The sequence below is a fragment of the Ichthyophthirius multifiliis genome, assembly GCF_000220395.1.
Source record: "Ichthyophthirius multifiliis unplaced genomic scaffold scaff_1120509250560, whole genome shotgun sequence".
In the NCBI taxonomy this organism is placed as follows: domain Eukaryota; phylum Ciliophora; class Oligohymenophorea; order Hymenostomatida; genus Ichthyophthirius; species Ichthyophthirius multifiliis.
In genome coordinates this window covers 7106-21028 of record NW_004086638.1, presented here as the reverse complement: position 1 = coordinate 21028, position 13923 = coordinate 7106, and the positions used below count along the sequence as shown (strand labels likewise).

Here is a 13923-nt window from a genome sequence, read left to right as displayed (position 1 = left end):
AATTAAATTAAATTAAATTAAATTAAATTAAATTAAATTAAATTAAATTAAATTAAATTAAATTAAATTATATTATTAAAATATATTTATAAATTAATTTCTAAAATTATTATAATAAATTTAAAATAAAATAAATTAATATAAAATAAAATAATATAAAATAAAATTTTATAATCAAATATCATTTAAAAACCATCATTAATTTTTAATTTATTATTTTATTTTTTAAAGAAACAAAAAAAAAAATAATTTATTTTAAAATTATAAATAAACTAAATATTAAAAAAATTAGTTTGTTTAACATTATGATTGATGAAATCAAATTTTTATTTAATTCTTAATTTGATATTAGCAATTTAGGATAAAAAGTCGAATAAGCTGAAGAAATTACAAATTGTTTTTTGAAAAAAACTTAATCTAAAACTAAAATTAAAATTGTATGTATAAAACTTAAATGTCCATTTAATATATCTTTAGATTTAAAATGTGGAAAATGCTAATTAGTTAAAATTGAAAATTCACACAATCATTCTATAAATAAAGAATTATTTTAAGAACGACAATTATGTAAAAAAATACAAAAATATAAAAAATTTATATATGATAATTACTTCGAAAATGATAAACATATAGATTTGAAATACAAACCTAAATTAATATTAAAAGATTTAAAAAACAAATATAATATTGATATTTTATGTACAAATAATAACATTTCAAATTCTTAAAAAATTAAAATGAAGAAAAAGTTTGATAATATCATATAATAGTTACGCTTGAAAAAAAGTAAATAATAATTAGATAATTCTTCTAAAACGAAAAAAGGATATTAATATTATAAAAAGAAAATAGAAACTTTAGAAAATATTAATACAAATACTAATTCTAACATTATAAATTTTTAAACTGAAAGAAATATGCATGATCTTTAAAAAAATGAATCTTAATTATAGATTAGCCCTATTAATTCTGCTACTAATAGCTTTTAATAAAAATAAATATATCAGAAAAATATTATTATTTAAAATTAAAGTATTATCAGTAATTAACAAGATATTTAATAATTTAATAAAAATAACTAATTATAAGATTCTTAAAAACTTTAAAATATCAAGAATTTTTTAAATTATTAAACATTTTTAAATTTTAACTAAAATTTAAATGAAAATTAATTATATTTCAATAATATTTTTTAAAATAATAACTAAATTCAATAAATAAGATAAGATTTGTAAACATAAAAAACTTGAAAGTATAAATAAATAAAATGATTTTTTAAAAAAATTTATACATGCCTGTTATTTAATATTTTATTTTAGTATAAATTTATATTTATTTATTTTTTATAAATAATAAATTAAAAAATTATATTATTAATAAAAGACTTTTATTTTTCAATTAAAATAAATAAATATAGAGTCAAAGTATTAAATTTTAAATATAACAAATCTGTATATATTTTTTAATATTATTTAACTTATAAAATAATAAATTTAATTTATACTTAATTATTTAATAAAAATACTATTTTATCGAACAATTATTTTGGCGCGCGCTATTTTAGACTATAAAGCAGCAAAATAAATAAATTATTACATAATAAATTTATTTAAAAAAAATAAGCTATCAAATAAAAAAAAAAAGAAAACAAAAGAAGCAAAGTCATAAAAAAAATATAAAAAGAAAGAAAAAATGCAATATTTCTAATAAATTCCAACAATTTAATAATGCAACCACTTATCAATTGAAAGGGAATCATTATTAAGTATAAAAAGTAAGAAAATGTAAACATTTTCAAAAATGAAAAGAAATAATTACTTAAATGAATTACGTAAGCGAAACTTCAAACAAACTCTAGAACAAAATAATAAACAAGAATCAGAAATAGAAATAAACTAATTATAAATATAAGAAATAATTCAATATATATAATAAGTATATTCCAGTAAATAAAAACTATAATACAAATAATCAAGACTATTAAAAAATTAATTAGTAATTTTCAGAAAAAACATAAACTAAATAATGGGAAAAAAAAACGATATTTATTTACAAGTTTTTAAAGGAATATTTTTTATTATTGAGTAAGAAAATTTATTTTGTATGGATGTGGTTTATGAATGTATTTGGATTTTGGTAAATTACTCTTCTTTTGAAACTATGATTGAAGAAATAATCTAAATATATATAATAAATATTTAATAGTTAATTTTTTTTGTAAATAAATGCTTATAAATGGTAAATTAAAAATAATCAAATAACCTTTTGACAAAAATAATGATTATTTTGTCAAATCTAAGCGCAGAAAGTGAAAACTTTCTTTAAAATTTGGCTTTATAATAGAATTTTTTTCAAAAGATTTAATAAAATATTCTCTATATTAATGATCCGGGTCTTATTAAGGAAAGTATTTTTATTTTGGAGATTTTTTGTAAAAGTTTAAGGTTTTATTACAGTATTTAATCTTTTTCGAAAAATATTAATTTTATATTAACTACTTTCAAAAATAATAATATGTAAACTTTGTAAGATTTTATATGGTATTTGGTTAGAATTTCTGAAATTTCCGAATAAAATATTCATGAAATTTACTTTGATTAATAAAATATTGAAAAAATAATGTAAATAAATCTTTAATCGAATTAGTTTTCAGTTATTATTGGTACTTTAACATTACTTAATAATATTTTAGCATAAAAAAATTCAAATAATTTACTTTTTTTAACATAAAATTATCAAAATAATTAAATGTAAACCGTTTTTTTAATAGCCGAAAAATGCTTAGGGATGAATGTTTAAGAAATTCAAAGAGAATGTATTTTACTTTTGTCGAATTTTGCTTTCATTTTTCCTTAATGCTTGGCTTTATAAAATAATTTAGTTAATTTTTTGATTTAATAGTTCTCGTTAGGACAGGATGTCCTTTTTGTGGATTTTTGTTACCTATTTGCAAATTTAATTGCTAAAATTCCAGAATTTATTAATTGTAATTATTAAAATTTAAAAAATATACTTAATTTAATTCTCGTAAGTAAAAATATACTAAGTAAATATGAAAATGAACATAATTTTATATTTAATATTTTTAGAAATTTTATTAATTAATAAATTTAATGATATAATATTCTCTATAGTTTATATATTTATATAAAAGTAAAATATTATTTTTTATTTCTTTTTATATTTATTGATTAATAAGTTTTTTTTATTTAATCTTCTTATTTTATTTAATAAATTATGAAATTTTATTTTTATAAACTATTTCTATAAATAAATCAATTATTTTTATCAAACAAAAAAAATAAGAAAATAATTTTAATTTAAAAAATTAATTTACATTGTTTTTAAATTCAAATATTCATTTTAGATAAAAAAATTGTAAATAAAGGAATTTAGAAATTAATATATATATATAAATATATATATATATATATATATATATATATATATATATATATATATATATAAAATAGTTTACTTCCTAAAATTATATAGTTAATATATATATATTTATATATTATTTCTATTATAATTTAAAAAATCAAAAAAAATTATAAATTTATTTCAAATACCAACAAAAGACAAAGTATCTCCTTAATGATCTAAAGAAAAGAAAAAATAAAAAGAACTAGAGAATTCTAAAATATATTTTTAATCGAAATTACAAATAACGTTTTATGTGAGATTATTGAATTCAACAGTATAAATAAAGGGCATATATTTAATTTATATAACATCATTTTCTTAGAAAACAAAATCTTTGCTTTTTTCTTTTTATTTATATTTATTTTCTGACTTTTCTTTTTTTTTAATATCTCCTCCTTTATTTACAATAAAATCCATTGAATTTTAAGTTTAAGAATCGCTAATACCAATAAGCATATTTCCTTGAAGTTTTTCGATTATTAATCTCCAAATATATATAATAGGCGAATGTACAGAAAACGACTTATTAATAAAAAAATGGAGAAAATCTTTTTTTTTTTTTTAATCATTATATGAATCGTTTTCAAGTAAAACTCTATTATTTAAAAACTTAAAATATTTTCCAAAATAAGTAGAAAAAACAAAAGATTGAATAGTCTATATTTATCCTTCCATTAAAATTTTTATTTATTACTACATTTTTTAAATTTACAAATTTTATTCATTCAATTAATTTTATATACTAGACATTTTCTTATCTTTTTATTTCAGTTATTATTCCATACAATATACTTAAGTATGAGTCTCATTAAAAAATTTCCTGGCAATTTTTAATTAACATTTCTCACATTTTACTAATACTTCTAAACATGTTTCTTAATGCTCTTGCATACTTTTTTTAAATACAACCTTTTAGCATCCTTCACATTTCAAACCTAAATATCCACAAACAATAACATGCTTTTCGTATGAATCGTAATTTAAAACTTCGTTACAACCGTTTTAATTATAAAAACATTTTAATTTTAAACCTCCTAACAATTTATTAATCAAAGGCATATTTGTGCCTTTAAATATTTTCTTACAATTTGGACAACAGTCCCTGTTTTTACTTTTGGGTTATGCTATTATTTAATATTAAATATTGTTAGGAGAAGAGGAAGAAAACTATCCATAAAATTACTAGTAATTATTAATTCCGGCAATAAAATTATCAGAATTTTATTAATATGGATATAATTATTATATTATTATTATTATTATTATTATTATTATTATTATTATTATTATTATTATTATTGTTAAATATTTTAAAATATTTATTATTCATGGTTAAAAAGTATTAAATTATCATCATCATCATCTTCATCCTAATATTCATTCATCATATTATTAGTACTATTATTTGAATTACTATTATTCATTATGGCTCTTTACTATTATTAATACGAGCCTTATCTCAAATTATTTTATTGTTATTATTGTTGTTACTAATCTAATCTTTGCTAATTTGATTACAACCATTAATTAATACAGGCTTTGCAAAATGATTGTAAACATTCAGAACATGAAAGGGGTTTCCATAAAATATTCATACATATGGGACATATTAAGTGATCTATTTCATTTTTAGCTTCAATTATTTAGCTTTTTAATATGCTTTAGTCTTCAAAAACTTCACATATGTAATAATTCTCTTAGTATTCATAATCACGATTTGATTCATTTGTTGCTTTTTGTTCTTCTTGATTGTTGTTGTTCATTTTTTCTTTTCTTTTATAATTTTTTATATATATATAAATTAATTAAATTATTTTATATTTGTTTTTTTTACAAAATTTTGATAAAAAGGAAAAAAATATTGCATATATTTTATGCAAAGCAATTTTATTAAATACATTAAATATTTTAAAATTGAATAAATATACAAAAACATTGTTTGTTAATTTTTAAAATATTAAAATAAAATATAGTATTATTAATTAATTAATCAATTAATATATTTTATAAATTAGTATTTTTATTATAACTTTTTAATGTATATTTTTATCATATTAAAAATTATTTTTATATATTAAGCATTTAAATATTATATATAATTTTAACAGTAAAAATATATCTTAATATAAAATAATATCTAATAAAAAATTTCAAAATAAATTTATACTAAAACTTTTTTATTATTATATTTATTAATGTTAAAAATAATATAAATAAAGAATATAAATAAAGAATTAACTTTGAAATCAAACATATATAAAAAATTATTTAACATACTAATTATATTTTAAAATTTAATTTTTATTATTTAAAAAAAAAAAATCAAATAAATTTTAAATATAAAAAGATTTATTTTATATCTTAATATAAAAACAATAAATAAAATATATTTAATTTTCCTTTAATAGCCAAAATGTTGAAAAAAATATTATTATATATATTTTTAATATTAACAAACTCTTAAGTATAATGTTTTAATATAATAACATATACTAAAGCGACTGCTGAAAAAATTAAATTAAATTAAATTCTGTAAGATGAATTATAAGAATTTGAGCACTTAAAAAAAGTATTAACATTAGAAAATGGTCAAAAAGTGGTATGCAATATTAATTTTAATTTGAATTTAAATAAAAATGATGATTAATATTAGCCAAGAGCAGGGTATATAGAAGAAAACGAAAATCGAGAAAAATATATATTTTTGGATGAAAATAATTCCAACTTTTATTTAGAAGCCCTATAAAATTAATGTACATATTACAGAACCAAAGAGTTTTTATGGGAATATTGTTTTGGTAAATATTTACGTTAATTTGATGATATTATAACCGTTTTTAATAATTAAAAATAGGAGTTTGAAGAAATATTTATAGGATATAACTCTTTTTTTACAAAAGATACTAACTAAACTGTATACAACGCAAAAATATATCAAAATAATTTCTACAAAGTACAAACTTCTAAAGAACAAAAACATACAATTTACAAAGGAAAATATTATTAAAATTCTCCTTTTAAACTTTATAATAAAACTCAAGAAAAAACAAGTGTTTATATCTAAGGATAGGTAATCAATATAATAAACTATGATAAAATATTACAAACTGATAATATTATAAATGTAGAAATAGATGATTAATTTTATGTATAAATCAAAAGAATGATAAATAGTTATATAGGAATTTTAAATGAGAATTTAAATAAGAATATTTATTCATAAAAAATAAATATATACACTTTCAATACTTTAAATAATATTCATAATACTAATATTCCATGCATTTTTGGTAACTTTTTATATACTAAAGGGTTTACATTTATTAAAAAATATAATAAAAACGATATTCTTGTGCTTAATTATTACAATGGAATTATTATTAGAGAAATCAAAAAAATCTGGAATAGTGGTTTTATTGAATTCTATGATGCATATGATAATTTTATTTTACAAAATAAAGAAACTTTTTTATAAAATATTTAAGTGGTATTTAAAAATACAATCTTATACAATAATAAGAAAATTCGTTATTACAAAACCTTATTTTAATATATTCATTATATTAAAAAAATCGAAATAATAAAATCTTAGTATATAGTTAATATTAATAAAAATGCTCAAGTTGGTGATTATGTACTTTTTGTGGATTCTAATTCTCATTGTATAGCCAAAATAACAAATATATATGGCGATTAGATAGCAAAATTAGACACTTTTATTGAAAATTTTGAAGGCTTTTATGCCATATTAAAATACAATTAAATAGAAGTTAACATTATGGCACCTGAGTTAAATGAAAAAAATGAAAGATTATAACTACCTTAAATGCTAATTTTTTAAAAAGTCGAAGATATAGACATATATTAGTAAGTATAAATACAAGATATAGATGGTCTATAATTTGGAGACTTTGGTTAGTATTATTTAATGTTTTAATTAGTAAAAGCAAACAATTCAGATGAATCTTATTAATTTAGTATTTATTTAAGTAATACATTAGATAATTTATTAGAAGGTGTAGAAATTAAGTTTTCTTATTTAGAAGAAATAATAATTAAATATAAAGACGATAAAATTTAAAGAATTAGTAGAAATTTTTTGAATCTTTAAGATAAAATTTTTTGGATTCTATTTGATGATTCTTAAAACTAACTGATTCTCAGAATCGGGTTTACTAATGATATTTCGCCAAGTAATTAATTGTTTGAAATTTAAGTTGAGAAGTATTTGAAATATATTAGATTTTTCCCTTAAAAATCTTATAATGTTAAAATATATTTCATTTCTTTAGAAAAACTATCTAATTATATTGACTTTTAAATTCTTCATTTAAGTTTGCCGAATAATAATTTTTCTACAATTAGATAATATAGTAACGGATAATTTTGCGAAGCTGGTAATACTTAAAGAAATGCTTAAATTTAAATTATTTGTGGAGAAGAATTTTTTCAAATTGTAACTATTGATGAACCTAAAACTTGTTAATATAGAGTACTTGTTGAAAGTTATTTAATGTGTAAAGATAGAGTATTAACTAATAAATATTAAAATTCACAATTAATAAATTGCATTTTATAATGATTAATATTAAAAAAAATGGCAATATATATATTTATTTTATTTAAAATTATAATTTTTTTTATTAAAAAAAAGTATTATTTGTTAATAAAATGCAAAATAGAAAATAAACTTATTTTACAAAATTTTAGTTTGAATAAATAATTTAAAAAACAACCTTCTTCTTTTTTTTTATTTTTCAAAAAAAAAAAAAAAAATGGGTAATTGTTCATGTTATAATACCAATAATTAATAAAATAATGCATAAATACTACAAGAAGAAATAGAAGAATTAAAAACAATAATGAGAACCTAAAATGATTCCCAGATAAAGAAAAAATCGACCATGAAATCAACAATATCATATAATAAATAAGAAAATGTAAACGAATAAACAAGCTAAATAATCGAACACTAAACCTTTTATTAAGAATATAAAGAAGAAAGCCAACATTTAAACTCAATAAAGAGTTTTATAAAACTATAAACCAATCACAATAATAATAGCAATGCATAAATTTTTGAAAATAACACTTAATAATCATCATAGATAATAAAGAAAGCATTTTCTATAAAATAGTATAATGAAGATAATATTCCGAATGATATCTCATTAATTGGAAGTGCAATTAATAGTGAATTTAGGGTAAAGCTAGGTCCCATAACAATGAAAAGTGGATCCATATATACAGGTGAATGGAAAAAAGGTATGAAAGATGGGTTTGGCAAATTAGAATATCCCGATGGCAGTTATTATGAAGGATAATGGCTTGAAAATTAAATCTAGGGTAAGGGAAAATTAGTCAATATTGATGGAGATATATACGATGGTTAATGGATTAATGATATGGCTAATGGTTTTGGAATTTATTATCATAAAGAAGGAGCTGTATATGAAGGGGAATGGAAAGATGATCTTTAAAATGGTTAAGGGATTGAAAAATGGCCTGATGGGACAAAATATGAGGGTGAGTATTTAAATGGAAAAATTAATGGGAAAGGGAAACTTTATTTTGAGGATGGAAGTAGGTATGAGGGTGAATTTAAAGATAATGAAATTCATGGATATGGGGAGTATTATTGGAAAGATTGTAAAACTTATAAAGGAAACTGGGTTTCTAATTAAACTTGTGGATAGTTTTTTTATTATATCAAATTATTAAAATTATTTAATTTTATTTTTTTAGTGGAGAAACTGTTTGGCCAGATAAAAGAATATATAAAGGATAATATTTAAATGATAAAAAACACGGATATGGTATATTTTAATGGGATGATGAAAAAAGATATGAAGGAGAATGGATAAATGGAAAATAACATGGGAAAGGTAATATATAATAATTAAATTAAAAATGCTATTTATAATTAGGGTTTATAATATTAAATAAAGAAAAAAAAGAAGGTATTTGGGAAAACGGAAAAAGAATTTAATGGGTAAATGATTAGTGAATTACTTTTTTACTATAAATATAATAAAAAGATATTAATTAAATAAATACAAATTCATAAAAATTATAGAAAATAAAATAAGATTATAATTTTATGTATTTAATTTAAATATTTGCTTTATAATTTAAATTAAATATTTGTATTTAAAATATATATATTGAAATTTAAATATTTTATTATTTCTATAAAAAATAAATTTAATTATTATAATAGATAATAAAAAATATAAAAAAAAAAATTATTTAATTGTATAAATATTAATTTATATCAAAATAATACTTAGATATTTATTAAATTAAAAAAAACTTTAAAATTAAATGTGATGATAAATCTAAATATAAAAGACAACATAATTAATATAAATAATAAAAAAAAAAATTAATTTTTAAGTAATAAAAAAATTATATTAAATATATATATATATATATATTTTTATAAATATATATATATATATCAATATTATTTTACAAATCATATATATAAATAATATATAATATATTTTTAATTAAAAAAATATAAATATATTATTAATTAAATATATATGTTTTTAAAAATTACTAATCTAAAAGAATTATAAGTAATTTTTTAATAAAAAAAAATTAGTATGAATAAAAAATTCAAAAAAAATTAAATTGTTTGGTCAAAATTAAAAGGATATCCAATATGGCCTTCATTTGTAATTACTTTATTAAAAAAAAAATTCTTAAATATAATAATAAAAATTATTTAAATAAAATAGATATTAAATATTAATGAAATTGAAGCTAAAGTTAGTTTTTTAGGCGAACATTCTCAGTATTTAATTAAAAATTAATAAAATAATTATTTAAAACAAAAGTGCCACTATTTAATTAGACCAAATATTTGATTTTAATGAATATTATTTTTAATTTTCAAAAAATGTTAACCGCAATAATTAAAAGCTTATACAGGCAATATAATCAGCTAAAAGAATTATTGATGGTTTATCTACATTTAAATGTAAAAATTATTAAAATTATAATTATATGATTCTAAAAAATATTATAGAAGAATACTAAGATTTAGAAATGAAACTAATATAAGTAATTAAAAATAATAAAAAATAAGCGATGTTCTATTAATATATATAAGAGTGAAAACGGAGACGAAGATTGTCAAGGAAAAAAGAAAGTAAAAGTTAAAACAGAAAATACAAATAATTAACCAAATAAAGGTATCTTAAATATTTTTTTTATAAAAAAATACTGAGTATACCTGTTAAAAATTAGAAATCGTATAAAAACTTCGCTCAAGTAAGAAGATAAAAAAATAAGCTTAAACAAATGTTAAAACGAAAAATTTACTTATAAAATAAGATAAAACGACTAAAAATAAGTTAAATAAGAAATAATCAGCTATAAAAAATTAAAATGTTATAAAAAGCTTAAAAAAAGGCAAAGAATTTTATAAAAAAGATGAAAAAAATATAATAAACAAAATAGATAAATAAGTTTTAAATAGTAACAATAATGAAAGTATTAATAATTTAAATAATAATCTTGAGGTTACAGAAAATATTATTCAAAATAATAACTTTAATAACTTATATTAGATAAAAAAAAAATTAGAAGTTATATATGCGAATTTAATAAACCCGGAACAAGAATAAAAAAAAGAATAATTATTAGAACTAGAAAAAAATTGTGATTTATATAAGGAACTCAATAATATTGATACTTAAGAATATATATAAAGCTAAATAGGAGTTTTGTTTGTTAATTTATATACTTCTTTAAGTTTTGAGAAAAACTTTTAATTATAAAATAAATTATTGTCGATTATTAAAAGTATAAAAAATCATTTATTAGAAAATGCCTTTGGAAATTAAATATTTTAGATTGTAGATTAAGATAATTTAAATTGGGAAAATCAGTCAAATGAATCTGGTAATAGTTAAAAAATTCAAGATTAAAAATAATTTAGGAAAAAAATATGCAAGAAAATCGCTTGTATGTTATAAATTTTTTATTCTATTCAAAAATAAACTGCTGAAATTATTTGCATTAAAATTGAAAATAAAATCAAAATTGCTGATTAAACTATTGGGGATTAATATAAAAATTATGTTAAATAACTTATTGATTAAATTAAAGTTTTTTTTTATTTTTCTAATTTTTTATTTTTTTTTATTAAAATAAGTTAAAATAATTAACTGTTGATGAATTTTAAAATTTCGATATACAAAAGTTAAATAATGTAATGTAAACTAACAAAAATAATAACACTAATGATGATTTAAATGAATGATCTTTTAGAATAGATATATTTATTTTAAAAATAAATAAATAAAATAAAAAAAGATAGTTTTAAAATTATAATAAACATTTTAATTGATAGAATAAAAATTAAATTAAAACATAATTTATATATATATATATATATATTAATATGAATTCTTTTTTTATTTATATTAAATATTTTATTTTTTCAAAAAATAATAATAAATTATTATATTTTATTTCTATAAAATTTATTATTTTAATATATATATAAAATCGATTTTTGTTATTTAGTTTTTTTATTAACTAAAAATACAAAAGCAAAATAATATTTATTTTAAAATTTTTTTTTAAATAATTATAATATTAATATTAATATTAAATATAAATAATAAAAAAAATTATCACAAAATTTACTATATAATGTAAAGAACAAATTATGGTGAATAGTATAAAATTAATTATATAATTTGCAATAATATAAATAAAAATCAATTTTTCATAAAAGCGACTATTTATTTAAATTACTATTGATTGGAAATTCAGGAGTAGGAAAATCATGTATGTTAATGCGTTTTTCTGTAAATTAATTAATAAAAATTACAATTCTATATATATTTTATAAAAATATATGTATTTTAGTTATAAATGTTTAACATTTATTTTTTATTTTAATTTAAAAGGAAAATCAATTCACAAATAATTTCTATAATACAATCGGCGTTGATTTTGTAATAATACATATTTTACTAAAATAAATTATAATTGAATAAAATAAATTTAATTTTATATAAAAATAGAAAATAAAAACTATTCAACTTAATGGAAAAAATATAAAACTTTAAATAGTAAAATAAAAACTAATTAAAAATAATAATTAATTTAAATAAAAATATTAAAGTGGGATACAGCCGGATAAGATAGATTTAAGACAATCACATGCAGTTATTATAGGTAATTAATTATTGAAATTAAATATATAAAATACTTATAAATAATTAAAAAAGAGGTGCACATGGAATAGCTGTAGTATTTGATATAACAGATAAGCAATCGTTTGAAAATGTAAAAGGGTGGATGGTAGAAATCGAAAAATATGCTCAAGAAAATGTGTGTAGAATTTTAGTTGGTAATAAAACTGATATGAATGAAAATAGATAAGTTTAATATTAAGAAGGGTAAGAATTAGGTAATTTGATATATAAAATATTTACTATTTAAAATGAACTAATTTTTTTATATATGTATATTATTTTTTTAAAAAAAGCATAAATGTATAATTTGAATTATATAGAAGTATCTGCGAAAAGTGGTGAGAATGTTGATTAAGTATTTACTTAAATGGCAAAACAGATGTAAAAGAATATAATTTTAAAATATTTTTCTTTTTTTTATTATTATTATTAAATATATAAAAATAAAAGAATGGAAAAATAAGGTGATAGTTTATTAAAAAAATAAAGTTCTAGAGAATTTAGAATTGATTAAAATAAAAATTTGAATTACAATAAAAATAATTAATAAAATGATTAAAATTTAAATAATTGTTGTTGAAAAGTACAAATAAAAATTTAAAAGAAAAGCTAAAAAAAAATTATGAATAATAAAAAAATAATAATATTTAAATATATTTAAAAATATTAAATAATAATATAATATATTTTATTTAAAAAAAAAATACATCTATATTAATTTTTATATTTATTTATATAAAAAAAAACTACTTTAATATATAATTATTTAAATTAACAATAAATGTATAAATAAACTTAAATTAGCTCAAGCCCATAAAAAAAGAATATTGTTCAATAATAACCTTTTAAAGGATAATAATAATAATAATAATAATAATAATAAAACAATTAAATTATTTAAAAAGCATTTGATCCAAAATAATATGTATAACCAGGATTAAATGAAGAAGAAATATTAAATATAAAATAAATATTTGATGCTTTTGATCATGATAAATCAGGATTTATATCCCCTGAGGAAATTAAATTATCAATAGAGTCGTTAGGAATGAATATTCAAGCATAAAGAATTTTATATTTAATTAATGATCTTGATAATGATTAAGATTAATTAATAGATTTTTCTGAATTTTTAAAGCTTTTTGGATTTACAAACGATGTTAATGAAGAAAAAACCTTATTTGATTTATTTAATGCATTTGATTAAAACCAAGATGGTTTAATTACTTATGATGACTTTATGAGAATTTCAAATCAAGTAGGAGAAAAATATTCT

The 13923-nt window shown here is 16.6% G+C and overlaps 3 protein-coding genes across 3 annotated transcripts, besides 16 other annotated features; 2 read left to right on the top strand and 1 right to left on the bottom strand. All coding sequences in view use genetic code 6, as the record gives it.

Annotated features, from left to right (window-relative positions):
- Nucleotides 1-75: a microsatellite.
- Nucleotides 64-121: a microsatellite.
- Nucleotides 122-167: a microsatellite.
- Nucleotides 168-3402: 3235 nt separating this feature from the next.
- Nucleotides 3403-3467: a microsatellite.
- A 97-nt stretch (nucleotides 3468-3564) lies between these two features.
- On the bottom strand, nucleotides 3565-5189 carry IMG5_081610 (traf-type zinc finger family protein, putative; the record flags this gene model as incomplete). Its single annotated transcript, XM_004036413.1, has 2 exons — nucleotides 3565-4550; nucleotides 4826-5189. 2 exons carry the CDS (start codon nucleotides 5187-5189, stop codon nucleotides 3565-3567), a joined length of 1350 nt encoding a protein of 449 aa, XP_004036461.1.
- Nucleotides 4665-4726: a microsatellite.
- Nucleotides 5190-5534: 345 nt separating the features above from the next.
- Nucleotides 5535-5575: a microsatellite.
- Nucleotides 5537-5575: a microsatellite.
- Nucleotides 5576-5632: 57 nt separating this feature from the next.
- Nucleotides 5633-5661: a microsatellite.
- Nucleotides 5662-8032: 2371 nt separating this feature from the next.
- Nucleotides 8033-8076: a microsatellite.
- A 254-nt stretch (nucleotides 8077-8330) lies between these two features.
- Nucleotides 8331-9433, top strand: IMG5_081600 (hypothetical protein; the record flags this gene model as incomplete). The annotated part of the gene is made up of 3 exons (XM_004036412.1): nucleotides 8331-9121; nucleotides 9172-9311; nucleotides 9354-9433. The coding sequence occupies 3 exons, from the start codon at nucleotides 8331-8333 to the stop codon at nucleotides 9431-9433; spliced, it is 1011 nt and encodes a 336-aa protein (XP_004036460.1).
- A 410-nt stretch (nucleotides 9434-9843) lies between these two features.
- Nucleotides 9844-9932: a microsatellite.
- Nucleotides 9914-9976: a microsatellite.
- Nucleotides 9919-9969: a microsatellite.
- A 152-nt stretch (nucleotides 9977-10128) lies between the features above and the next one.
- Nucleotides 10129-10171: a microsatellite.
- Nucleotides 10172-12061: 1890 nt separating this feature from the next.
- Nucleotides 12062-13212, top strand: IMG5_081590 (Ras family protein, putative; the record flags this gene model as incomplete). The annotated part of the gene is made up of 8 exons (XM_004036411.1): nucleotides 12062-12122; nucleotides 12182-12254; nucleotides 12357-12404; nucleotides 12474-12521; nucleotides 12575-12627; nucleotides 12681-12862; nucleotides 12941-13028; nucleotides 13098-13212. Coding segments are annotated over exons 1-8 (633 nt in total), but the record flags the coding sequence as incomplete, so codon positions are not given.
- Nucleotides 12419-12460: a microsatellite.
- Nucleotides 12523-12567: a microsatellite.
- Nucleotides 13213-13499: 287 nt separating the features above from the next.
- Nucleotides 13500-13530: a microsatellite.
- Between the last annotated feature and the right edge of the window lie 393 nt (nucleotides 13531-13923).